Source organism: Cnephaeus nilssonii (genome assembly GCF_951640355.1).
Source record: "Cnephaeus nilssonii genome assembly, chromosome: 19".
In the NCBI taxonomy this organism is placed as follows: Eukaryota; Metazoa; Chordata; class Mammalia; order Chiroptera; family Vespertilionidae; genus Cnephaeus; species Cnephaeus nilssonii.
In genome coordinates, this window is record NC_137090.1 from 29034629 (window position 1) to 29061631 (window position 27003).

The following is a 27003-nucleotide window of genomic DNA, read 5'->3' on the forward strand; positions in this document are numbered from 1 at the left end:
TAGCAAAAAAGGAGTTCTGAGCCACTCCTCCCCCCCCCCCCCCCCCGCCCCGCCATGGTCTTCCCAGACCCAAAAGATGAATGGTGCTTCCTAAGACAGACCCCAGATGGTGAGATGGGACATGGACCTGAGCAGACCCAGAGAGCAGCTAATACTAGACTTACTTTGCTTGACGTTATCACTCGGAACTCAGTGAAAGAGACACTGTGTTCAGGTAAGATATTCAGAGGGTTTTATGAGGAAAAGAGATGCTAGAAGTGTTCTGTATCACTTTTGTTTTATTTTGTGGTTTTTTAAAACATTTTTATTGACTTCAGAGAGGAAGTGATAGGGAGAGAGATAGAGAAACATCAATGATGAGAGAGAATCATTGATCAGCTGCCTCTTGCACACCCCCTACTGGGGATTGAGCCCATAACCAGGTCTTGTGCCCTGACTTCCAGGAATCGAACCTTGACCTCCTGGTTCATGGGTCCATGCTCAACCATTGAGCCACACCAGTTGGGCTCACTTTTGTTTTTAATTGTGGTAAATATACATAAATTATAATGTACCATCTTAACCATTTTTAAGTGTGCTTTCAGTGGTGCTAAGTACATTCCCGTCATTATGCAACCATCACCACCATCCATCCACAAAACTCTCTTTTCATCTTGCAAAACTGATACTCCATAACCATGAAACACTCCCCATTCCTCCCTCCTCCCAGCCCGTGGCAACCATCATTCTATTTCTGTTTCTATGAATTTGACTATTCTAGGTGCCTCATATAAGTGGAATCATACAATATTTATCTTTTTGTGACTGGCTTCTTTCATTTAGCATAATCTGCTCATGATCCATTGAAGTTTATAGTATGTATCAGAATTTTCTTCCTTTTTAAGGCTGAATAATCCGCCACTTGTATAGATCTGCCACATTTTGTTTCTCCATTTACCTGTTGATGGACACTTGGCTGTTGTGAATAATACTGCTATGAACATGGGTGTCACTTTTGAGGGAGAATTAAGACCCCTGGGTGGATGGTTATCACAGAGAGGCAAAGCCTGGCCGGACAGTCGCAGGAAGAACTTTTCAGTGATTAGCTCACAGGCTGCCCGGGGGTGGTGAGCTCCCTGTCGTAGGCCATTTTGTTGGCAGCTTGGCAGCAGGTGTGACATTTAGGAGAAGATGGTCCATCAGGTGACTTCCAGGGCCCTGCCCGTCCTGGAGAGGAGCTGAGGGCTGCCCACCATCAGCTAACGGAGGTAGTTCCAAACGGGTTGCCAGATCAGTGGAGGGCACCAATTCGTTTTGTTCCCTGTCTCCTGGGGATGCTTCTCTGTGGGCAGACACCCGGAGGGAACAACGTTGTCCTGCCATCTGCTTCTTGGCATAGAACTTGTCAGTGAGCGAAGGTTAGACTTCCCCATCTAAAGAGGGGCTGTGTGTTGCCTTTTGTGAAGCAGGGCTTGCTGGTCAGTGAGGAATAATGGGGGGAAGGCGGGTGATGGGCAAGAAGCCCAATGCCCAGGGATTTCTCCCTCTTTTTGGCAGCTTCCCTGCATCCCCCTTACTCCCCCGAAGCTTCCATAGACACTATTGTATGTGCCAGTGTCAGGGCCTCTGTGAAGTTTAACACGTGTCCCCCAATGTCAGAGGAGTGCGAGACGTGCCCCTCAGCTGGGCCTGGGCCAGGCAGCAAAGGAGGCAGAGTGGGTGGGGAGGGAACAGAAGCCCCTGGCTGTACCCAGTTGCCTCCTTCCCTACGTCTGATGTGTTCCCCAAGACCCCAGGCTCCTCTCGGTGTCTGCACATCACGCTGTGGTAAATGGAGTGGAGCTTTGAATGCACCACAGGAGTGCCCCTCAAAGGAACCCTGTGGCGAAGTCTTTTGTAAAGTGAAAAAATCCTTTTGTAAGGTGGATAATTGTACTCTGTTCGTCGCCTTTAGAGGTTCAGAGTGTTCGGAGGTTCTCGGGAAAGAGGGATTTGTTTGAAGGCCATCTGGCCCACCTCTTCCCGATGCCCAATGCTAGAGCATCCCCTTCAAGTGATGGGAAGCCCCGTGTGAACCCCTCAATGATGGGAAACGCACCATCCCCCAAGATGGATCAATCCATCTTTGGGCAGCTCTGCTTATTAGGAATGGAAACTTATCCTGAGCTAAAAAAAAAAATCTTTGTGTGAATCGATCAGACTGTCACTGCCTGCCTTCACTCCATCTAGAAGTCTTCTTGACTGCCTGCCTTCCTGACTCAGAAACTGAGGTTCTAGTCTGCTCCAGTCACTAACCTTTGCTTTTCTTCTGCTTCCATAGAGATGCCTCTCATCAAATACCTGATAGCTTGCACTGTAGGCCTACCTTTGGGAGCCCACCCGCTTCACCGCCTCCTGAAATGGGACACAATGGTTTAACGGAACTACCTCCTCCAGACTGAGACTGGTTTAATGAGATACAGAACAGTCTACCCTGGGGTAGGAAGCGAGCAAAGGGACCACTCGGTCTCTCATTCAGTCCTCAGAACACAGCAGAAGAGTGGTCTGATCTGGAACTAATGGAACTCTCTCCTCTTTTTCAACTTCTGGAATGTGAAACTTCCAGGGAAGTCTCAGAGGAGGGAACTATCGGGGTTCAGAATGAGTCACCCCAAGATGGGCCTCTGAGGTATGCAGATTGCTTTGAGCTAAAGGCAACTTTAGCTGCAGGCTGAAGAGAAACTTATGTTCCTCCCTCAACTACCTAGAAGAACTTGAATTAGGGGCCTTGCCCATAATAAGAGATCATCAGAGATAACCTCTTTTGATCTATCTGTAGGGCAGGACAAACTTCTATTTATCACCTGCAATGACTCTTTGAAGCCCCCAATCCACCTGACCTCATCCTGGCTCAAGACATCTTACACACCCATGTTCCTTTTCTATCTTTGAACCTCTCATGCATGTGGGGTCTCTGACTCTCATGTTTGCTGGGTTCCCGTACACATGTATGTATCAAATTTGGTTATTTTCTCTTGCTCAAAAAAAACAAAAAACAAAAAACCTCTCCGAAGTTTTCTTTTTTTTTTTTTTTTAAATATATTTTATTGATTTTTTACAGAGAGGAAGGAAGAGGGATAGAGAGCTAGAAACATCGATGAGAGAGAAACATCGACCAGCTGCCTCCTGCACACCCCCCACCGGGGATGTGCCCGCAACCAATGTACATGCCCTTGACCGGAATCGAACCTGGGACCTTTCAGTCCGCAGACCGACGCTCTATCCACTGAGCCAAACCGGTTTTGGCTCTCCGAAGTTTTCATCCACTGAGCCTTCTGCTTGCAGGTTACACTGACTGTGCCCTTTCCTTGTGTTGACTCACTTGACACTTGACAACAGTGAACTCAACCCCTGAGTCTTCTCTTCAGTCATTCCTCATATGCAGGATTTTGAGTTCTCTAATCATCTTGATGGTTCTGCTTGGACTCTGCTTGGTTTGCCGTCCTGCATCCCTTTGCAACCCTGGACCTGTTTGTTGTAGGCGGCAGGAGCGGCACCAGTTGTACGACCGGTGGGGTCAGACCAAACTTGGGTTCAGCAACCTCAGTACTTGGGTTCTGGCTGGGAAAGAATTCAGAGCCAAGACCCAAACTGTAAGAGAACATGTACTGGGTAAATTACAGAGGTAGAAAAAGTAATCCCTAGGAGCAATGGGCTTAGGAAATGAGATATGGAGGTTAAGAAAGAGCCCTTGGAGCTTGGGAGTGAGGAAGCTAATGGTTCTGTGCCTGGGGAAGGGAGGGAGGGGAAAGGGAAAGGTACCCGCATGCTCCTTGGAGGGAGATGTAGGGTTTAAGGGCGAGATGTTAGGGGAGGTTCCAGGGAAATATCTTAATAGAACATTCAGGGTTGTGGTCTCCACTGATTGATTGGCCAGCACCAGGACAGGGGGTCATTATTCAGTGCAGCCGGTCCCGACGTCGTTCAGTCAGCCATCGCTGGTTTTGTTGCTTTTCTGAGCCTGGAGTTGAAATACAACTGAGGCCTAGATGTTATCTCTAGGGAGGAAAGGTCAGGGGTTCCAAACCTCGTGACCATGGATATGCCAGGGGAGGAAAAGTCATCCTGGGGGCAAGGTCCCACCCTACAACTGATTGTCCATTGCTAGGCACTTGGGACTTTCCACTCTGGTGACCTTCTGTACCTGGCTCATCATCCGTCATCCGTCCTCGCTCTGCTCATGTCTGCCTAACTGCCTACCACAGACCCAGCAATTAATGCAACTCTCGGGTGGTGTCTGTGCGCCTAGAGGAGACAGGGACTCTCATTTCCCTCTGTCTAGATTCTCTTGCCCTGCTAGTGCGGCTCCAGAGCTTTCCGACAGTAATAAGCTTACCATTGTCTAAAATCTTAAAGCCACGCTGGTGTGATCTGTGACTAAGCCACAACCCCTCACTCAGGACTTAATGGAGATGACTTATTTATTTATTTCTCTTTAAATATATTTTTATTGATTTCAGAGAGGAAGGGAGAAGGAGAGGGGGATAGAAACATCAATGAAGGGAGAGAATCGTTGATTGGCTGCCTCCTGCGTGCCCCCAGGTGGGGATGGAGCTGGAAACCTGGGCATGTGTCCTGACTGGGAATCGAACCCTGACTGCCTGGTTCATAGGTCTATGCTCAACCACTGAGCCACGCCGACCGAGCGGAGATTACTTTTTTAAGTGTCAGGCTTTCTTAAGCGAGATACTTCTGCAGAGGAGTGGTCCAATCTGGAACTAATGGAATGCTCTCCTCTTTTCCTAGAACTGGTCAGGCATGAAGTGCCAATTCAAGCTGCTGCGGATGGGTGTGGCCTTGATCTGTAGTAAGTACTGACTGGCCTGCTGGGGGGAGGCAGCCCTGCCCTGGGCCCGGGGATATAAAGACAGCACAGTCCCTGCCCTTCAGGGGCTTATGGTCAAGAAAAAGAGGGGAGGGGCTGTCAATAATGTGCAACAAAGCGGAGTGTTATGAGAGAAGGCTGGCCCACTCTGCTATTTCTTAACCTTTCTTAAACTTTTTATTGACATGTGATATGCAAACGGAAAAGTGCACACAGAGTGAGTGTCCAGCTCAATGACCGGCATCCAGTCATTGAAAATCACTTCTTAATAACCTTTTGGGTCATGGAGTTGATCCTTTGAGATCTGTTGGAAGCTAGAGACCCCACCCCTGGAAAAACGCACGTATGTGTGTGTGCATGTGCACTAAAACTAGTAATTTTATCAGGTTTACAAACTGTAACTAACCCATGAACCCCTAGGAGCAGGCTGTGGGCCCTAGTCAGGAGAGGTCCGTTCTACCTACAAGGGTCATGTTGACCAAGACAGGCAGGTGGTCACCGTGTAGCCAGGGTGTAAGAGGTCATTGCGGCCGAAAGTGCAGCCTGAACCAAGACACAGGTGGGTGAAGGGTCATGGCCTGCAAATCAGTTGCAAATTCGACCTATGAGGTTGGAGACTGTGTGATTGTGATAAGAGATAATAGGAGTCAGCTCATGAACGGCTTTAAATGCAAAGAGGAAGATTGGACTTCATCCTCATACACTAGGAAGCCCCTGGAAGGTTTTAAACAAGAGTTACTAACAAAGCCAGCCAATAAGTCTCCTTACCTGAATGTGTTCTGCAGAAATTTAGAGAAAGCTGGCAATAGTAAAGCCATGTTACGAGCCTTAAAGACATGGAAGACATTAAGGTCCCTGAAAATGGCTATAAGGAGTTTTAATAAACAATTTTCATAAGACACAAGCTAATTTTAAAGCTTTACTGTAACTATTATTGGTGGCTTGCTGGAATTTCTAAGTGTTATTAAAATGAAAATCCCATATGACGTTTTTAGAGGGGGAAAAAAAAGAGTTACTGACAGATTCGGGTTTAGGAGACCAGTCAGGCTGCAGTGTGGAGAAGGAGTTGAGTGTCAGGGGATGGGACCAGAGGCCAAGAGGCTCATTCTGAGAAAGAAAGAGAGAATAGTCGGAACAGAGGTGAAGGGGGTAGGAAGAAAGCAACGGGAACACACAGTCTCTCATGCAGTCCTCAGACCACCGCTGTGAAGAGGATATTTTTAGGCTTAATTTTCAGGGGTGCACCCGAGGCTCAGAGTTCCTTGCCCTGGGCCACCCAGCTGGAGGTGGTAGAGCCGAAGTCAGAGCCAGCCTGCGCCTTTTCTAACGCCCACACTTTAGCCAGGCCGGGCAGGAGCTCCGGGCGGTCTCTGCCTGGGTCAGCCACCTACCTGGTGGGGAGGAGGAAGACTGGGCCAGAAGAATCATGGCGCGGAGGGGCCTGTGTGGGCTCCACTTGCTTCATGTCTTTCAGGATTCTCTGGTCTCAGTTTCCAGTTGGAGGATCTCCACTTCCAGAGAGGAACTTCCAGCCCTAAAGCGCAGACTCTGAGCCAGGGCAGTGGGGGAAGTGGAGGGGGCAGGGCAGGGTGAGCACAGCTTCCCTGTCTGCTCAGACTCAGCTTGTCTGTTTGCAAGGAAGGGAAGAAAAGCATGACTCTTACTGTTTAAAAAATAACGGCCCTAGCTGGTTTGGCTCAGTGGATAGAGTGTCAGCCTGCAGACTAAAGGGTCCCAGGTTCGATTCTGGTCAAGGGCACATGCCTGGGTTGTGGGCTTGATTCCATTGTGGGGCATGCAGGAGGCAGCCGATCGATGATTCATGTTTCTATCTCTTTCTCCCTCTCTGAAATCAATAAAAATATATTTTAAAAAAATAAAAATAAAAAACAACAACAACTCTAAGAATCATCAAAACTAAAATGCTATTTTGGAGTGGGGGACCATGTCTTTCAAACCTCCCCTGTGGAACCCAGGGCCTGCTAAGCAAAGGCAGGAAGATGCCCCAGGGCCTGGGGAGGAGTGGGGAGGACACAGTGCCTGTTCCTGGCTGCACCTTTTCCGCCATCTGTCGGCCATCCTTGGAGTTGCAGGCCCATGCCAGAAGGTGAGGCAATCCCCGGGAGGTGCTGGCACCCCTGGAGTGGTTAGGGTGGAGAGAGGCTCACTGGTGCATTACATGGTAACTGAACAAGGACACAATTCCCCTCACAGGGTTTTCTTTCAGTCTGTCAAATTCGCCTCGGTTTCCTCATCTGTAAAATGGGGTAAGCGTACCTGCCCTAAGTGTCCTTGAATGGTGGGTTAACAAAATGGCAATTTCCCAGCAACTATTATTTCAAGAGAGTACATCACCATTGGATTGGCCAACCAAAGTTCATGCAAGAAGGATGGATTGGAGAGTGAGTGGGAGCATTTTAGAATCTGTTAGAAATCCCAGCACTTAGCCCCTAACCGGTTTGGCTCAGTGGATAGACTGTCGGCCTGGGGACTGAAGGGTCCCGGGTTCAATTCCGGTCAAGGGCATGTACCTTGGTTGCAGGCACATCCCCAGTAGGGAGTGTGCAGGAGGCAGCTGATCGATGCTTCTCTCTCATCGATGTTTCTAACTCTCTATCCCTCTCCCTTCCTCTCTGTAAAAAATCAATAAAATATATTAAAAAGTAAATAAATAAAAATAAAAATTCCAGCATTTTGCTGGGACCATTTATTTCCATTCCTTCTTTGCCCTTCTCCCCCTTCATCTCTTCCTTCCAAGCACAGAAGCACTGGTTCAGAGGGTTTCCTGAGGGGTTTGAAATGATACATGCAAACACTTTATAAACTGTAAAGTGCTAGCACATGTTGCTTGTTATTAATGTCCCGGCAGTGTAGCCTGATACACGGAGGCTGAGACTTTATACCGACGAGGAGGCTGAGCCTCTGGGACATGTGACAGCAGGGATCGAGGGCCTGTGGGCTTCTGCATGAGCTGTCCCCTCTGCCTGAAATGCTCTTCGCTCGGTAGTCACATCTCAGCTCAAATGCCACCTCTTTTAAAAATCTATTTTTTTATTTTTATTTATTTATTTATTTTTAGAGAGTGGAAGGGAGAGAGAGAGAAAAACACTGATGTGAGAGAGACACATCGATTGGTTGCCTCCCCCAATCAGGGCCGGGAGTCTGCAACCGAGGTACATGCCCTTGACCTTTCAGTCCGCAGGCCAATGCTCTATCCACTGCGCCAAACCAGCTAGGGCAAAAAAAATAGTTTTTAATTTATTTCTGAGAGGAAGGAAGAGGGAGAGAGAGATAGAAACATCAATGATGAGAGAGAATAAAATGATCTGCTGCCTCCTGCATGCCCCACACAGGATCGAGCCCACAATCCGGGCATGTGCCCTGACCAGAAATCGAATCGTGAATTCCTGATTCATAGGTCGACGCTCAACCACTGAGCCACGCTGGCTGAGCAAACATCACCTCTTTAGGGAGATCTTGCCTGATTCTCCAAACTAAAGAATCCCCCTCCTTATACCCAGCTTTATTTTTTTATATATATTTTTATTGATTTCAGAGAGGAAGGGAGAAGGATAGAGAGATAGAAACATCAATGATGAGAGAGAATCTTTGATTGGCTGCCTCCTGCCCACCCCCTACTGGGGGGGGGGCGTCGAGCCCACAACCCAGGCATGTGTCCTTGGCTGGAATCGAACCTGGGACCCTTTAGTCCACTGGCCGACGCTCTATCCACTGAGCCAAACCAGCTAGGGCCCAGCATTGGCTTTGAGTCACTTATATTTGTTTCCCATAGAGTTCCTCTTACTGAACTGATCTCGTGTATGTAATGCTGGTGGATTGCCAGGTCCTATAAGCTCTGGGAGAACAGAGGCTTGTCTGTCCGCTTCACTACCGTGCCCCCAGTGCGCAGAACAAACAGAGCTTGGTCTGTGGCGAGTGGACTAACGGGTAGTGGCAGAGTGGGTGGCTGGGTGGGTGGCTTGCAAGGCCTCTCCCTCAGCCCCTGCCCTGGGGCCTCCCGTGACTTCTCTGTGCTTCCTCCCTTTGCAGTGAGCATGGAGTTCGGCCGGGCCGTGTGGCTCCGGTTCCACCCATCGGCCTACCCCCCGTGCCCTCACCCGAGCTTCGTGGCACACTTGGGTGGCGTGGCCGTGGGCATCACCCTGGGCGTGGTGGTCCTGAGGAACTATGAGCAGAGGCTGCAGGACCAGTCGCTGTGGTGGATTTTTGTGGCCATGTACACCATCTTTGTGCTGTTTGCTGTCTTCTGGAATATCTTTGCCTACACCCTGCTGGACCTAAAGCTGCCCCCGCCCCCCTAACGGCTGGAGGACCGAGGTCGGGGAGGGGAGGGAGAAGCGGCATCAGAAAGGAGCATCTGGATTCTGTTTTCTCATCACCAGCTCAGGGAGGCCGGGAGCAGAGGACGAGAGACGCTGGGCAGACGGTGGAGGCTCTGTTCCGAAAGGCACCTGCTGGAGGAGTTGGATTGGCTACTGTTGTTTCTAGACTCTTCCCAAGACATCGGGCCAGCAGAGGCCTGGCGGGGCTGAGAGTGGCTGTCCCTTTTGGGTGTGCTGAGAGCAGCCTCATCCTCCACCCTGAGAGACCATCGAGCAGGGGTGGGGAACCTTCTTACTGCCAACGGCCATTTGGGTATTTATAACATCATTCACGGGCCACACAAAATCATCAACTTAAATATCAGCCTGCTGCATTTGGTCAAACATTTGACTCATCAGTAATGCCTTGGCAGGGCCAGACCAAATGTTTCCCCAGGCCTTATATGGCCCTCGGGCCGGACATTCCCCACCCCTGCCATAGAGTGTGAGGAAGGCCTGAGGGGGCAGTAGCCAGGCAGGCCCTTGTCCAGCCCAGAGATAATGGCGGGCCAGGAAGTGTCCCCTCTGGAGCTCTGGGAGGGGAAGAGGGCTTGGTGCCGGGCATGTGGACTAGGCCGGGGAGCCCAGGTGCCTTCCTGTGCCTGTCGGTGGGCACTGCGGTGTGGCCTCTAACGCCTGGGGGAGCAGAGGAGGGAGATTCTGTAACTCCCTACCCTTGCCATGGGGGTACCCAGCAAGAGGAATCCCAGCAAGAGGGAATTCATCCCACGTTCCCCCTTGGGGAAGGCCCTGCTTTGGACTTCTCCCTCCCTCTCTCCCCGAATGCTGGCCTCTCGCACCAGGGCCCACGTCCCGTCCCATGCCCTGCCTTGTCTTTAGAGCCCTGCCCTGCCCTTCCATTGCCCTGACCCTACATCGTGCCTCTCCTTTGGTTGTGGAGACTGTTCTGATGGTGAGCACATGGTGTGGTGGGTGGAGATGCCCCATTGTGGACGCGTCTGCGTGAGAGGAAGGAAGGGGCTGAGAGGTAGGGTATTGTGGTTCCTGAGGATCCTGGCTTTTAGCAGAGCCTGCCTCTTCTTTTCCACTCCCCGGCCCTTCCAGGCGTCTCCCTGGGAACCACTGAGGGTGGGAGAGTGGTCTGTGGTGGGAGGGCGGCCCCTCAGCATGCTGAGGTTTCCTCACCTTTGCCAGCTCCTGCTCTGGTTCCCTCTGGAGTGGCCTTCATACTGAAAAGATTCTGTCCTGTCTCCCTTTGGAGGGAGGAGCTTTGGGGTGCGACAGAGGCTGGGCAGGAATATGGAGGCCACGTGACTTTTGAGTTCAGGGGGACGGGAGGTTGCAGCCAAAGGAATTCCAGTTTAGGTGGAGACCTAGAGACGAATTGTTGGGGGCGTGGATGCGCGTCAGAGGTGAGGCAGCCGTAGCCCGGATTCTCAGAGCGAGGAGGGAGCTGGGAGATGTTCAAGTCCATCCCCACGCCCATTTCACAAGGGAATGGCCTCCCAGCGGGAGCTGGTGCAGGCCTCAGGGAGGGTGGGAGGATGGCTTTTGACAAAATGTCATCTCTTTATACTGCTCTTGCGACTCCCAACCCCTGACAGCCCCGAAGGAGGAAGAACCCAGGCTTGGGTTCGTGCAGGAAAAGGGGGAGTGTAGGGACTGCCTCAGCCGGCCACTGGCCCGTGAGAGCCACACCGAGGTTCGGGGTCAGCCGGGCCGGACATTTGGGCGTCTTGGGCCACAGTGGCTTCCATCCCCAGCCATCACACGTAAATGGGCAAGGTCTCTCTACCCAGGTCACCCACACCCAGCCCGGCCCCGCCTTTGCCCACTGCTAACTAGACTGTCCATGGGGCGCAGAAGCTCAGGCTGCACTTGCGCCAGCCCTGCTGAGGACGGCCCGCTGAGGTGCCGGGGGCCGGGCCTGCGGCTGGGCTGCGCTGCCCTGAGGGGCCTTTTCTGTGCCCTGCCAGCCCTTCTCCGCCTCCTGAGGGAACGGTGTAGCTGGAAGAGTCAGCCCTTTGGGAGAGGAGACGGAGCTGGAGCTGGGGGTGATGAGATGGGTAAGGATGGCAGAGGGGGCCGTGGCTACTGCTAACCCTGCGTGCGTGGGGCTGACCCTCCTGGAGCGGCAGAGGCAGGTGTCGCCTGCTGGGGAGCAGGGCTCTCTGCCAGACCCCCTCCTGGCCCCTGGAGGTTCTGGGTTGTAGTTTGAGGGAGCAGAGAGCTACCCCTCCCCCTGCCTTTGTCTGGTGTGGCTTGGAGGGGGGCCTTCCTCTCTCAGGGGTGACAAGACTGTGAACTAGAAGCTTCTACAAAGCCCTCCAGAGGCGTCCAGTTCCCTGGGGCTTAGGATGGAAGCTGTTTGGGAGGACTGCCCGAGGTGGGAGTCCCACCCACCATCCTGTACGTCTGTCCTCTGAGGCCTGGAGCAGCTCAGATTGCCCCATCCTCACCCTCTATCCTCACCCCCCATCCATCCCCTCTCCTCACCCCCGACCCTCACCGTAGGCCCCCAGCCCAGCTGAGTGTCCGCTGCTCCCTGTCCGCTCAGTGTCGAAGGGCAACTCAGAAGTTCTCTGGTCTGCTTAACAGCCATCTCTCCCAGCCATCACTTCTAAGCAGGGCCATCCATTGGTGACGACCGTCACTTCCCACTACCCAGGTCTCTCACCCAGGGCCAGAGCCCATTTTCTAGTAAGAAAGGTTTCATTTTGGTGTAGGGCTTTCTCCTCAGCAGGTCCCTTTGTTCCCTGGCTCCCAGCACCCTGCCAGCAGCATGTCCCCATCCTCCCTCCTTCCTCATCCACTGTTGGCCTCCTGGCCAGTGCGCCGACAAGTGAGGGTGGTGTGAATCTTCCGGCCACGGAGCGAAGCCGGATTTTCACCTGCATGATGCAGAAATTGAAACCTGGGGACTCTCCAAACAGCAGCCACAGACTCACTCACCCGTTAAACGGAAGAGGAATCACAGAAACTGGGGAAAGGAAAACAAACCTTCAAAGGAGAAATTTCACTTTAATGACACCATTAATCATTCGTTTTTTAATTAGGAAAAGCTCCCTAATGAGGCGTAATAGGACTCTCCATTTCCATGAGAACTACTCTTGCCCAGGGGATTAGGAGAGTCATTGCTCACCATGCCCAGCCTTTCCCCAGCGTCCAATTCCATTTGCAAATAATGCAGGTTCCCCAGGTGGCCGGAAGCCCTTTCCTGGCATCCTTCCCGTTGCTCCCAGGGCTGGCTGGAAAGCACGGATACTCCTCTGCCTTAAAAAACAGTGCCCAACGCTGAACTCTGCCCTCCCCACCCCACCCCCAAGGAAGTAAGTGGAAAACAAACAGAAAACCAAGCTGCAGTGCTTGTTTCTAAATATTTTTGTATTGTGTACATTCTGTATATTTTTGTTGTAACATATTATTTGACCACAGATTCCATTAAAGATTTTTTTTTTTTTAAAGCCATCCGTTATTCAGAAAGTGACCTGAATCGGCCTGGGTCATGGCGTGCGGCCAGCGGGGGGCGGGGGTGGGGGCAGCCGTGATGGTGGGTCTGTGATTTTTATAATATAGATGGGGGTTGTCATGAATTGATTCTTGGTGCTGGGGTTTCTGGCTTGGTGGTTCTTAACCTTTCTTGAATTACTGAACTCTTTTTGAGCACTTGATGAAAGCTACGATTTTTCTTTCCATGAAAATAGCACAGACAGACAGTTTTTAAAAACATTTTTTAATTTATTCAGAGAGAGGAAGGGAGAGGGAGAGAGATAGAAACATTAATGATGAGAGAGAATCATTGATCAGCTGCCTCCTGCACGCACCCCCACTGGGGATCGAGCCCGCAACCCTGACAGGGGAATTGAACCGCGACCTCCTGGTTCATAGGGTGAAGCTCAACCACCGATCCACACCGGTCGGGCCACAGATAGACAATTTTGTGTACAATTTGGGTGGGGCTGGCTGTGTTTAAGGAAACCGATCCATGGCTTCGGGTCAAGAATCTCTGTGTCAGGTGTGTGGTGGGTGCCCCGCCTTCCCCTTCCACTCTTACTCTACACCCTGATGAGAGATTAATATTTTGACTAATATTATTGGAAGAATCTTCTTTGAAATTTCTTAGGCATTTCCTTCTTTCCCTAGTAGCTTAGTCTTTAGGTCTTTCTGAGGACTGTCAACACCCTGATCTTTTGGAAGGGATAGGAATGTTCTCAGAGTAAAAGGGAAAAGTAAGAGCCTAAATGTAAAGTCTGTGCTTGGTAAGTTTAAGGACCCAGTGGGCTTTGAATGGATGCAGCCTGAGAAAGTGAAAGGTTTCCCCCAGGTTTTCTAAGCCATTGGCAGTGCATGTAGTTTGCTATTCATAACTGTTAAATTTTGTTTGAGGATGAAAGTACCCTGTTCAGTTCAGCATGGGAGTTTCCCGTAATGCTCTTTCCCAAGTTTCCTGTGTGTCATTTAAAAATATTTCTAAATGCTGCCAAAGTCATCCCAGAACAAACTGTAGAATACCGTTCAGGCCTAAGGTCTAAGAACCCACCTCTGTTTGGGGTGTGAACTGACTTCTTTGTAAGGGAAGTTGGGACCCTGTGTGAGCACCGGTGTTCCCCTGGGTCAGTTCTGGGCTCCCACACCTGAGGCATTTAAAAGCAAGCTCCCTGGACAGACAAAAGCTGTCTGGTTAGCTTTGCCTCTTGCCTCCTCTCACTTCCCTCGTTCCTCCTACCAAATTCTCATTCTTCCAATAACTTAATGTTTGCTGCTAATATGAACACAATTTACTGAGTACGGTACGAGGTGCTAGGCACTGGATGAAACATTTTCAATATATCATTCTCTTTCATTGCACAGCTACTTGGTGTGATGTGGATATAAATGTCCCCATAGTTACACATGAGGGAAAGATAGGGAAATTTAGTAACTTCCTGAAGCAGATGGCCTGGCTGCATTCATACCCAGAACTGCCTGGTTGCAGAATTCATGCTCTCAGCCCTCCGGTGCTCATATAGGACTTCTATACTAAACGTGTAGAAGAGTCAGGGTGTTTGTGTCAAGATTGTCTCACTGTATTAGGGCCATCCAGGCACAGCAGTGAACCTTGGAACATACACTCTGTGTTCTAACAGAATCTCCCTCTTACAAGTAGTTTATAAGAAAATCCACACCTATCAATTCATGACTGCTCCCTAAAACCCCCACTCCCCCTTCACCAATTTCCAGAATCGAGCATTACGCCAACTCAAAGATTTAAAGTCTGAGAGCCCCATTTAGGAAGTTTAGCCGTTATAGGACTGGAACTGCCTTCCTAGACCTCCAAGACTTTGAGGAAGCCAACAGGACTTTTGTTACTGAGAAGACGTGGTTAGGAAAGTGTAGTCGTAGTAACTGAATCTTATTTTCCAGATGCCTGCAGGCTTTTCTGGCATCTGGTCTAAGGGATCTTCTGGTGAAGGACAGGCACCTGTCAGGGTTAATAATGAATGAGAGGAAAGGGAAGTGGCCTGGGTGATGGAGTTCTACAGGTGACGCTACTGGACGGTGAGTAAAATATTGCGTGGAAATTTCTTACACCCTGCCTGATGCCTCTTGCAAGATGCAGAAAGGTGTGTTCCAACAGGTGATTCAGTTTTCTTCAACAAATTCCTTAGCGTAACAATTACAATTTCCCCATAAACTTTTTGTGAGTTAATAAAAATGTCAGGCCTGAGAATCTAAAAATGACTATGTTGGTGAGAAGCTAAGTTGTTTTATTATTATTATTATTATTATTATTATTATTACAAATATAATTACAACAGAAAAAGAAAGAAAAAAATAATTACAGGTAAACTGAAACCATTTTTGATACATGACATCCATTTCCTCTGTGTGTCTATGGCACACAAATAATAACTGTATTCCATACTGAACAAATCCTTTTTAAAATTTTAAAAATTAATACATTAGCTTATTAAGATTTGAATACAGTACAGGTTTCTGGTCATGAGTTCTTAGAGTTTCTTCTCATGGCCAACAAGACATTCAATTCAATGTCACCATTTTCCTTGTCTACAGTAGTGATAAACAGTTTGTCACAGACGTTTAAAATAAGACTATTGTATACAACTGTAATGTAATGAGCCTACATCACAAATTATATATAAAAGTACATATAGCCCTGGGCCGGTGTGCTCAGTGGTTAGAGCCCCCCCCCCCCCCCCAAAAAAAAAGGGTCGCAGATTTGATTCCTGGTCAAAGGCAGTCCCTGGGTTGCAGGTTCAATCCCCAGCTCTGGGCATGTGCGGGAAACACAAATCATCTTAATGTGTCTCTCTCACATCCATGTCTCTCTCTCTTTCCCCCTCCCCCTCCCTCCTTTCCTTCCTTCCACTGTCTGTAGAAATCAATGGAAAAAATAACCTCGGGTGAGGATTAACAACAACAAAGTAATATAAAGAATATATACTTATACCTTAACTATTCTTAAGTAACTTGAAGCAGACAATACATTTGCTTTTAAATGCCATTTACAGCATGAATTCTTAAATGACATGTGAATTTGAAAATGAAAAATGTTTTCCGGACTCAAAATGTTGATAATTTCCAAGTGGACAACCAAGTACCTTAGAAAAAGTTGGGTTCCAGGGAAGTGCCATAAAATTGCTTACTTCCCATAGTCATTCTGAATTTAATGCTATAAAAATGCTACTTGGATTTTTTTTTCTGCACTGCCTACAATCCAAGTTATTAAAGTTTAAAACCATATGAAAGCCTTTATGAAGGTCCTGAATTGTATTTCTCATTAAAGGAAAAGAAATGGCTGGGTGAGTCATGTCCCTGACTTCTGTAGAAGACAAAGCAGGCCAATGTCAGTCATTCTGAAAGTTAACGCTCAGCACTTAATGTGAATTTATATGAGTTTAGGAGACGATTTTTACGAACTTGTGTCCCTCCAAGCATCCTGAGGGCAGTGAGAACACAAGACTTCCGATCATCTAAACAAAAATCATTATCAAATGGATTTATTAAAGAGCTATGCAGAACAAAGGGCAATCGTGTGTGTAGCTACAATTGGCTTCCATGGGAATTATAAATGATTCTAGCTGAGGGCATTTTTAACTGATTCAGAGTAAAACAATGAGGCTTGAAAACAAACTACAAAAAGCTAAAATCAGTGGGTAACTCTGATATGAAGACTCTGTGTTCTTTGTTATAGTTTGTTTGTAAAATGTATGTACTTTGTTTCTTTGTTAACACTCTTTAAAAACCTCAGCATTTTCATATAAAAGAAAATACAGGCTCTTGGCTAATACCTGTGAACAAATGAAGGAAAGTAATGGGGCCACCTCTCCAGTAGCTTTCCATCAGAGAGAATGTTTGATCTTGAAGCTAGTGCATCTGTTCTTAAAGCTCATTTAATTTTTTACACACTTATGATTTATTTGCATATCGACTTAAAAGCTGGCTTCATCGTCCATGCCATTATCAATCAGACAAAAAACTATCAAGCACTCACAGGATGCACAGATCTCTTTGAAACCGTGTCATGGTGCTAATCTGTCCTAAGAAAAGGAGTACATTTTGAGAAAGAAATATTATGATTTTTCTGAGAGCAAAGGTTGCTAAATACTGCAGCACACTCCTGAGAGAAGCACAAAATCACCTCTGATGTTTTTTAAGCAACAACTCCCTGAAGTCTAGAATTTATGGGACCAGCAATGAACTAAAAGTTCACAACTCTTAACACACATCTATCTAGGATTCAATGAAGACATTCCTCAGATTTTCATGTCGAATTATGTTAAATTTTAAAAATACAAAATGAAAAAAACACAGAATGCATTTCAAATCATCTTAAATAGCAATCCTATGACAATTTATAACAACTGTAATTTCAAACACCAACGCTGGAATATACAGCTTCACAATCCAGTTATCTCAAAATGCGATCAAAAACTTTGGGCAGGAGCTTCTTTCATAAATTCTTCGAGGACGGCTACCACATTTTTGGCTTCGGGCATTTCTTCATGTTCCACTTTAACGATCTTCAAAAGGATATCTCCACTACCACAGTTCTTTAGGAACATGTAACATTTAAACAAAGCATAATGATTCATTTCTGCCTGTCGGATAAATCTCTTCAAATTATTTGTGTCTTGTATGGCCTAGAAAAAAGATTACCCAGTTAAATATGTGTTTCATGAGATAAAAATGATGCCTAAAAACACTTCATATCCAGCTGGAAAAATTTTGTCTGTTGCAGAGATGTTTACTTTTTATTTTAAATATTTCTATCATTGTTATCACTAATATGCTGTACCCTTGGTACAACAAAATCCCTTATATAAAGTAAAAATAGTTTTTCAATCCTAAACATACTTTTAAAAGGTGACAACGCTCCTCCCAACCAGAATTTTGAACCCTTAGGCACTAAGCCACTTTTTTTGTGCTTTCCAACTAAGACATGTCACAAATTATAAGGTTGATATACCTGAGATATAAGCAAGCATTCAATCCAATTAACTGGAAATGCAATGATATGTATGCAGAAGCCACTGAAAACATAAATAAATGCCTTCTCAAGATTCTAGTTTTGAGAAGGTCCTATTTAATAGACATCACAGCTAGAAAGCAGATTTGCTCCTCTGTCACTGGACCTAATTAAAATTCAGACAAAAGTTATATGTGGCACTTGGCACACAATTAATTACCTTTAGTTTAAAGTTCTCCAGTACTTGTCGAAAAAGAAAAGGGTTACCTCCTTCAGCACCATTCAAAAAAGCCTGCATCCAATCCTCACAAAATCGGTTGCTTCCTATAAGATATTTTAGAAAAATTAAATAAAAATGAAATTCTACAAAGTGCAAACATCTTTTTTCTTTCTGTTTATTTACTTTAAAATATGGGTTTTTAATTATTTTATTTTATTTAATTTGGGGGGGTTTATTGATTTCAGAGAGAGGAAGGGAGATGGTGAGGGAGGTAGAAACCTCAATGATGAGAAAGAATCATCCATTGACTGCTTTCTGCATGCCTCATACTGGGGATCAAGCCATGCAACCCAGGCACATGCCCTGACTGGAATCAAACCATGACCTCCTGGTTCATAGGTCGACACTCAGCCATTGAACAACACTGGCCAGGCTCTATTTACTTTACATTGAGGTATACTTGGCATATAACATTACATTAGTTTCAAGTGTACAACATAATGATTTGGTATTTGTACACATTGTGATATTCTTTATTAAACACTTATAATGAATTATATAAGACTTCTATAATGGTCTAAGAAAACTGTACTCACTACCTAGCTAAAAACACAAAAACAGCTGAAGCCCCCATGTGCTACTTCTCCACTGCATTCCCCCTTCTTTTCCATTAGAAAGGATATTATTCCCATTATTCCTTTAAACTCTTGTTACGTACTTTTGTATCTATAAACTCTATAAAGTATTATTTTGTATATGTCAAAACTTTTATGTATTTTTCTTTAATTTTTTTATTGTGGACAATATTACAGATGTTCTCTAATCCCCCAATGGCCCCCTCCACCCAGTCTATGTATTTTTCTTTTTCTTTTCATATTGAAAGGAAAATAGTTTAATTAAGATTTAAGGTTCACATTATGATAAATTATAATTTTAATACACCCTTTAAATTTACTATGTATTTTTCTTTAATGGCTGTTTCACTAGTATGTTTGTGAGCTATATGAAGACATATAGCTCTAGTTCATACATTTTCACTGGTATATTCCATTGCATGAATATAGCAGTTTACCAGATAATTTTCCTGTCGATGGAAGCATTTAAGTTGCCTCCAATTCTTTGCTATTTCAAACAATGCCTTTATGAACATTTTTTTATTTGTCTCCTTGTATAAATATACAAGAGTTTTTGCCCACCTAACATGGCTCAGTGGTTGAGTGTCGACCTATGAACCTAGAGGTCACGTTCAATTCCCAGTCAGAGCACATGTCTGGTGGAGGCCGTGCAGGAGGCAACTACTCAATGATTCTCTCTCATCGATATTTCTATCTCTCTCTCCCTCTCCCGTCCTCTCTGAAATCAATAAAACTATACTAATGTATATACACACAAGAGTTTTTCTATATACTTAGGAGTGGAATTGCTAGGCATAACGTGATTTTTCCATGTTTTTAGAATTGCTATTGTTTGCAGTGAGTCAGGGATAAATTTGTAAAGCTGCAAAGGGCAGGAAGGATAAGTCTGTACTAATTGTTCAGAGTACAAAAACAGAGCCCAACTCACAAGAGCCACAGGATGGCTGCTTCAGAGGTCGTGACTCACCTGCGTTGTAGAACTGAGGCTGGGAAGTACTGCAGTCAATGACCACAGACTTATGCTGCTCCTCCGTCATGGCCATGCACAAAGATGTCATGGTGCCTTCGTGAATAAGGCCTTGAAGACTGGCCACACTCAGAAACCTGCCACACACACAGTCCTTTACCACAAATAATACTGCAGGATGGGAGGGAGAAAGCAAATTCATTGTGCACTATGGGAGATTTAAAAACATATCAGGCCCTGGCCAGGTAGCTCAGTTGGAGCGTCATCCCAAGGTTGCAGGTTCGATCCCCAGTCAGGGCATGTACAAGAAGCAACCAATGAATGCATAAATAAATGGAACAACAAATCGCTGTTTCTCTCTAACATCAATCAAAAAAATGTTTAATGTCCTTTAAAAATCTAAAAAATAAAAATATAAAAACATAAATATCAGGCTTGCTGTGTAAAAGGTTCTCTTTTTGCAAAACTATTCTTTACCTGATAATGTCTCTCTTTGTTTTTTCATCTGATTCTTTAACCTCCACAGGAGTATAGCTCAGAGCCTACAAGAGAAAAATAAAGCCTAATTGATGCATGTCCTCCAGTTTTCCTTATTGAGCAGCTACTTGTGAGTAAGCGTCACCTTCCCCCAAACGACCACCTGCTTGATGGGCATTGCCCAGGAGCTCTCCTGAGCCTCGTGAAGCTGTGCTCACTAACCGTCTGAAACTGGCTTTCCCACCTGGTTGCATGGCACCATCCAGTCTCAGTTGCATCTACCACCACAAATTTAAATGAAAAAACTGGCCATTTACTCAAGCCTCCCCCAGTGTTTGGCTATTTTAGTGAATTTTCATTTTTTCCTGGATATTTTCATATAGTTAAAACACTTTGGATTTCTGTTTTCCTTCTCGAATTATTTGGAAATTACACCTCTCCCAGATCACTTGAAAAAGTAATTATTTTAAATTGTTTTATCCTATTAGGAAGACCCACTATTTGCAATTCCACCTTAGTAAAGTACCTTTCTAGATCCGAGTAAATAGAGCGCAAGCATTAATATTCGGGGCCGGGGGAGGAGGAATAATGTTAAAGAAAATGAATAAGTCTTTAAATAATCCAAACTCTGCTCCACTGATTCTCAGTTGAGGAAATGCTTTCGTTTGAGCCACACTTACAGCATGTAGCAAAAAGGTAAGCTTCTCCTGAAAGAGAAGAACCACCCTCTGGATCGGGCATACGACATCCTCAAACCAGCTACTCAGGTAGGACTTGACGTGGTTCTCCAGGCCCCTTTCCTAGATCAAGAGAGAATGTCATTGCTTTAATATTAGCCTTCACCTTAGTGGACTTAACATTTTCTTCACAATATTCTTGACAGTGAAAGAACTGCGGACAAACACCTCTTTTTTTTTTACGCTAACACCAACTCAACAAAAGGAATTATGATATAAAACACACTGAGAAATGCATTATACAAAATGAAAGACTGGATAGGGTTCTATGCTATCTCTTCACTGGGAGGAGTTGTGCGTTACATGTCCATCTCCCCACAGTATACTCATTGGAGATCGCTCCACATAATCCTGTCTCCCCAGCTCCTGGTACAGTGTCTGACACATGTACGTATTAGCTTATAAAGAGCCAATTGAATGCTTGAAGGAATGTAGGCAGTTCATTCACACTGTGAAGAGGGAAGAATACAAGTTACCTTGTCAAAACACTCAAGCCCACTCCACTTGTCAGACGTGCTGCCAAGAGCACATCTAGCTTCCTGGGCTGAGCTGCTCTCTGGGGACTTGTGGAATCGCTCCAGTCGGAGAGCAGCTCCCCCAGACTCAAATCCCTGCTCACTCCTATGCTACCCTTTCCTGCAGTGTCTTTTAAGTGCATGATAAGTAAAAGGAGATATTACCTTATGTAATGGGTAGTAAATTTGTAAGAGTTATGACTTTAAAAACTGCTACAAGCTGAATGGATAGTTTTTTAAAAGGTATAAATAAATTAATAGATGTGGATATATATAATTCATAAAAAATCAATGAATGAAAAATAGAACATTTCTAAAAATCTTTGATGTTGAGTTCAAGGACAGTCCTGCCATTGCAAAGCACATCTCTGGTGCCAGAGGCTTCATGGACCATTAGTTCTGACCATAATATAAATCTTATGCACCCAGAAATCAGGAGAAGAGCACCCTCTTCCTCACTTGGCACGTTACCATACCATTGAATTTAATAGACTGAATTTTTCATGGATACAAAACATCAGAAGCAGACTTGTGAAACTTATAGCACTTATAGGACTATGTTCCCTGCTTCCCTTAACAAATACCTTTCAACTAGCCCTCCAAGCAGCGCATTTTTAGAATCTAGATGTCATTGTGTCTACCTGTATAATTTGACAAGTATAGTAGTTATAGTATGTTAATCACCTCAGTCTCAAAAAACCATTGACTCAATCATCTTACCTCACAGCTCATGTTATTTTTCAGCCCTTGAATGTACTTGTCCAATTCAGGCCTGAAAGTATGTTCTTAAGGAAGTAACAATGGATGAATCAAGAAGTGTTTTATCTCTCAATAGGAAATATAAAGTCTTGCAAATAACACAAAATGCACATTAAAACAAGCCAAGACAAACTGGTCCTATAAAGGTATGAAATCCAAGTAAATATATAGGGGAAGGAAAGCTTTTAGAGTAGTAATACCCCTTCTCTTGCCTCCGACGTTTTCCTTCCTGATGTCCTCAAAGGCCAAAGAAAGGATATAGCTCAAGTCCTTTCTCAGACCCTCCTAAAAAACAGACCACGTACTCTGAAGGGGTATGTTCAGAGTCCATTGCTGCTGTTTCAGGAAGCAGTTTTTCTTGTTGGAAAAGGCAGTAGTAACAACCGACCCGGTAACCTGGAATTCTAGAAAAGAAAGAAAAAAGCTCTATGTATTATTCTGATAAGTCATGCATCTAATTTTATGGGCTGGTCTGAACCCTGGTCATCTTGATCTGGCAATACTGTTATATTGCTAACTAGGTGAGAACTTTCCAGACTTCTCCTTGGTTTACTCATAACAGCAGAGGAAAATGAATGTATATCATGATGGGCTTCAGCTAAAGCAGCACCTAACAAACATGGAATTTCTTTGAATTCACCTGTTTTATGGGAAAAATGCGTGCAAGTTTCACTCTCGTTCATAGTACATGTCTACATAAATATAAGCATGTTCTCTCCCTCCCCCAAACGTTCACAAATCATTGGAGCTCCAGGCAGATATGACATGTTTACCCCGTGGCCTTATATTTAACCTGTGGCCTCATATTCCTGAGGGGACTTGATGCCAACATCATGGTCTGAAAGGAACTACAATCAAGGTGTGTAATAGAAAGACGGCTGGAATTCAACTGAGGACACCTATATTTAAGCTTGAACTCCATGAATGTGACCAGCCTTGTGACATGAACATCTCTGAATTTACTTCCTCATCTGAAAATGTAAGTAAGCGTATCTGCTCTATTGCCCCTTTGTAGAGAGAAGGGCATCATACTTTGTGAAAGCACTTCACAAACTGTAGTGTGCAATTTTGGTTTTGGTGACTAACTCTTTTCTTCCAAGTCCAAGACTAAGTCAGTACACTTTGGCGGGAAAGTCTCTGCTGCTCAATTAATTCCATTCCACAAATGTTTATGTGTAAGGCCCGGTGCTCAGGCAGGCAGAGAACAAGGATGGATTTTGCAGGTCGAGTGGGAGTTGATCTTTTGGAGTTTCTCATCACTTCTCATATTTAGCTCAGAAATAAAAACTCGGGACACAGCACATTTTACACTTACCTCAGCTCCACAGATGCAACATTACCCAGCCCTTCAAAGACGGCTCCCTTAGAAAGACGCTTAGCAATGAAACTGCGTAGCTCTGGCTCCACTTCAGATGGCAGATTAGTGTCCGCCAGGGAGAGGCTTGACAAATGAAAGACACACAGTGCTTATCAGTGGCCTACTGCATTCACACCCCACAAGTCAGTCAGATTATTACTAAAAGCCAGAGTCCCTTTAAGGACTTGAAAAAACTTTCTGACTACTGGTGCGCCTGGCAGGAGTGCATGTCACCAAGTATGAGCTACCTCATCAAAGAGTTTAAAATTATACTCTCTTTTCACCTCATTCTGTCTAGTGTGATGACTCCACTGGGACCCCCCAATTCACCGGCCTTACCTTTATTCCATAGTCCCTCAAGTTTCTTCTCTCACTTCCCTGCTTCTTACCCAGCGTATAGTCCATGGCCAGTCATTATAATCAGACCCCTGCACACAAGTCTCATTCAACCCTTTGTTATTTTCATCTCACTGTACTTGCTTAGCAAAACTTCAGCCCTGATTAGTCCAGCTCTCTACTTACTCTGCACATGCATCTATGCAGTCGAATCTAGTTGGACAAAACTAAATTAATGACCACTAGCCTCAAGTGGGCCCAGCTCTAACTACATTTCCTGGCTCGCTCATTCATTTTTCTACTCTCCTAGGTCACTATTTCACGCCTCCTCTTTTTTCCTCAATCCTCCATCTACCTCTTACCCGTGAATAAACACCCTAGCTTAGAAATCACTCATGAGCTAAAAATAAAAATTTTAGTTTGGTTCAGGTTAGAATATAAAGTCTATAATTTAAATATGCAGGCAGAAAAGGTCTTCTATCACCAAACTTCCCAACAGATAATACGAACCCAGTACTTCTCAATACTTCTCTAGGTTCTTTGGTTTTATATTATGGAAAATACATATACAAAGTAGGGAGAATAGTATAATGAACTCACATATACCCGCCACCCAGTTTTAACAATTACCAGCTTATGGCCAATTTTTTAAATTGATTTTCATTGATTTTTAGAGAGAGAGAGGCAGAGGGATAGAAAGATAAAAACATTGATGAGAGAGACACATCCGTCTACGGCCATACCACCCAGAACGCGCCCAATCTCGTCTGATCTCGGAAGCTAAGCAGGGTTGGGCTTGGTTAGTACTTGGATGAGAGAGACACATCCATTGGCTGCCTCCTGCATGCCCCCTACCAGGGATCGAACCTGCAATCCAGGCATGTGCTCTGACCTGGAATCAAACTGGGGACCTCTTGGTTCATAGGTCAACGCTCAACCACTGAACCGCACCAGCCAGGCATGGACAATTTTGTTTCATCTGTACCCCCATGCTTGTCTGTACCCTTCCACCTTCCAGATTTATTTTGAAGCAAGGTCTCTGGCATCATATCATTTCAATCATAAATTTATCACTAGGGTATCTCTACTTTGCTTCAAGTGTTAAGGTTCATTCATTCATTCACTTAATAAATATGTATTACATGAACAAAAGAGAGCAATCCCTACTGTCCTGGGGCTTATATTTAGTGTGCAGCAGAGGCGCTATGAAAGGGGGTATCCTAAGGGCACCAGTAAACAAAGGAGGATTTTAAATGTTTTAGTACCCATACGGTATGGACTATTTACTGGCGTTCCTTTCAAGAAACTCAGAATACTTGTCTCTGGCCAACCACCTTGGGCACTATCAGTATTTGGCTCTGTCCCCGCCTTGAATGAATGAGCCAATGAGGAAATCAAGATGAGGTTCCTAGGACACAGGGGGGGGCTTGATGGTTTGACTCAGGGACAGCTGAGTGGAAACTGGGTCCCCGCTGACACCTCCAGGCCAACGATGCACGGAAGAGTCAAGCACAGGCACGAGTTACGGTCAAGCTGTTTTTACCTGAAGTCATCACCAGAGGGAGTTTCTGCATTTGTGCCACTTGGGCTTCCATCATCACTGTCCCCTCTCGGCGGCGCCGATCTACACGCCGCAAAAGCAACACAGCTGTCAGTGACGGGCCCCAACTCAAACAGCACACAGGGGAGGGGCGGGGAGGGGCGGACAATCAACTCGCAGGCTGCAAGGGAGAAGCGCCTATCCTCATGCCGAGGCAACTCCACAAAACAGTGCGGATGGCCCCTTCTCTCCAGGCCACAGAAGGGGAAGGAAATGCAACGTCCAGAAGGGCCAAGGAAACTTCTCTAAAAATCAGACGTTAAAGGGCCACGAGAGCCGCAGGAAAGTCGGCCGGGCGAAGGGGAAGGAGGCAGCAAGGGCAGAGGATAACCAGGCGGGGTGGGGGGAGGGAGAGGAGGAAGTGAGGGGGAAATGGAAGAAAGTGGGGCGATAATGACAGGAAGGACGGGGGGTGGAAGTTGACATTATGGAACATGCACGCGGGGCACGGCGCTAAACAAAGGCCGCGGGCGACGAGAAGGGACTGCGGAAATGACAAGGGCCGGTGGGAGCGCAGGCGCCACAGCAGCAGGCACTCAAGTCCCGGATGGGGGCCCGGAAGGACGGCGTGGGGCGAGGGGGGCCCTTCGGACCGAAACGCTCAGCCCGGAGAGAAGATGGCGTTTGCGAGCAGCCAGGCCGCCGGGCCCGGGTGCGAGGCGGTGCCGGGGCGGGGCCACAGGGAGGCCGGGCGCTGCACCTGCTTCCGCGGTAGCTGTAGAGACAGTAGTGGCTGCTGGGCGGCGGCTCGAGTCTCCGCTCCTCCGCGGAGCCTCCCTCCTCGCTGCTCTCCAGCTCCTTTTCATCCCCATCCAGCGACTCCTGCAAGGAGGGGAGCATCGCGGCGGCTCCGAGCGGCCCTGTGTCCCCGCCAAACCGCTCCCCCGCTGCCGTACAGTCCTCGGCGGCCGGGCTCGTCCGGCTCCCGGCCCTCGCGCACCTGAGTTCCGCTGGTTTCGCCGGGTTCCCAGGTGAGGAAGCTGGCCTGGAAGGCTTTCTCCCCGCAGGGACTAGGGGGCGCGCTAAATTACCTATAGGAAAAGCAGTTCCGCAGTTCCATTTTAACTCCTTTTTCACCTCTGTGTACCGTTTAAGACGTCTAGGAGACTTCCCACGTGATAAAGATGGTTCAACTAGCAGGACACCTGGAAAAAGATAAAGCTGCCCTCCTATCTCCTTTCAGGCACGCTAACACACGCACATCAGTTTGATCAAAGATTTCAAAATTTAAAATGACGCTCCTCCCTTTAAAAAATAAAAGGTGAAAATATGGGAGAATTTTTAAAATGCTTGAAGAAGGCCTTTCTAAACGGTGGGCAAAAAGGGGCCACATGCTAACCTGACTAACTCAGGGAAGGACTGCCTGGCTGCCTTGCAAACTAAACTCAGAGACCTAAAATAACCACAAATTAAAACTTTTTAAATTAAAAAGCAATTTATAGTAGATAGTCATTCCTAGGCCAGTATCTTCCCTGACAGAGACCAACTTTGATATTAACTGAGCTTATTGTCTTTTAGCACCTATGATAATATACCTTCAGAATGTCAGGGTAACTTATAACTTCCCTTTTTCCAGATCCCTCAGGGCACAACCAATGCGTCATTGTTTTTTTGTTTTGTTTTTTTAAATATATTTTATTGATTTTTTACAGAGAGGAAGGGAGAGGGATAGAGAGCTAGAAACATCGATCAGCTGCCTCCTGCACACCCCCTACTGGGGATGTGCCCGCAACCAATGTACATG

At 46.3% G+C, this 27003-nt stretch overlaps 2 protein-coding genes across 5 annotated transcripts in view; one reads left to right on the forward strand and one right to left on the reverse strand.

The window, feature by feature from the left end:
- Positions 1 to 12610, forward strand: part of RHBDL3 (rhomboid like 3) — a 51530-nt gene extending 38920 nt beyond the window's left edge. For all 4 annotated transcript variants that reach the window (XM_079799218.1, XM_079799215.1, XM_079799216.1 and 1 more), the window contains 2 exons: positions 4765 to 4825; positions 8894 to 12610. In XM_079799218.1, coding sequence (XP_079655344.1) covers positions 4765 to 4825; positions 8894 to 9165 — 333 coding nt within the window. In that variant the 3' untranslated portion in view covers positions 9166 to 12610. The remainder of the gene's footprint in view (positions 1 to 4764; positions 4826 to 8893) is intronic.
- A 2312-nt stretch (positions 12611 to 14922) lies between these two features.
- LOC307114454 (protein Njmu-R1) lies at positions 14923 to 26388 on the reverse strand. Its single transcript, XM_079796887.1, has 10 exons — positions 25960 to 26388; positions 25203 to 25283; positions 23282 to 23407; positions 22227 to 22370; positions 21928 to 21985; positions 20636 to 20755; positions 19956 to 20020; positions 19479 to 19615; positions 17877 to 17980; positions 14923 to 17330 (listed from the first exon to the last, which is right to left on the reverse strand). The coding sequence occupies exons 1-10, from the start codon at positions 26097 to 26099 to the stop codon at positions 17115 to 17117; spliced, it is 1191 nt and encodes a 396-aa protein (XP_079653013.1). The 5' UTR covers positions 26100 to 26388; the 3' UTR covers positions 14923 to 17114.
- Between the last annotated feature and the right edge of the window lie 615 nt (positions 26389 to 27003).

Bases quoted from the DNA above. Each gene is read 5' to 3' on its own strand.
- LOC307114454 (XM_079796887.1), bottom strand. From the start codon at position 26,099: ATGCTCCCCTCCTTGCAGGAGTCGCTGGATGGGGATGAAAAGGAGCTG. The intron at 23,408-25,202 runs GTAAAAACAGCT...TCATTTGTCAAG, and splicing joins CCCTCTGGTGATGACTTCAG to CCTCTCCCTGGCGGACACTA. The intron at 19,616-19,955 runs GTAAAGAATAGT...TGTGTGTGGCAG, and splicing joins ACAAAGAGAGACATTATCAG to GTTTCTGAGTGTGGCCAGTC.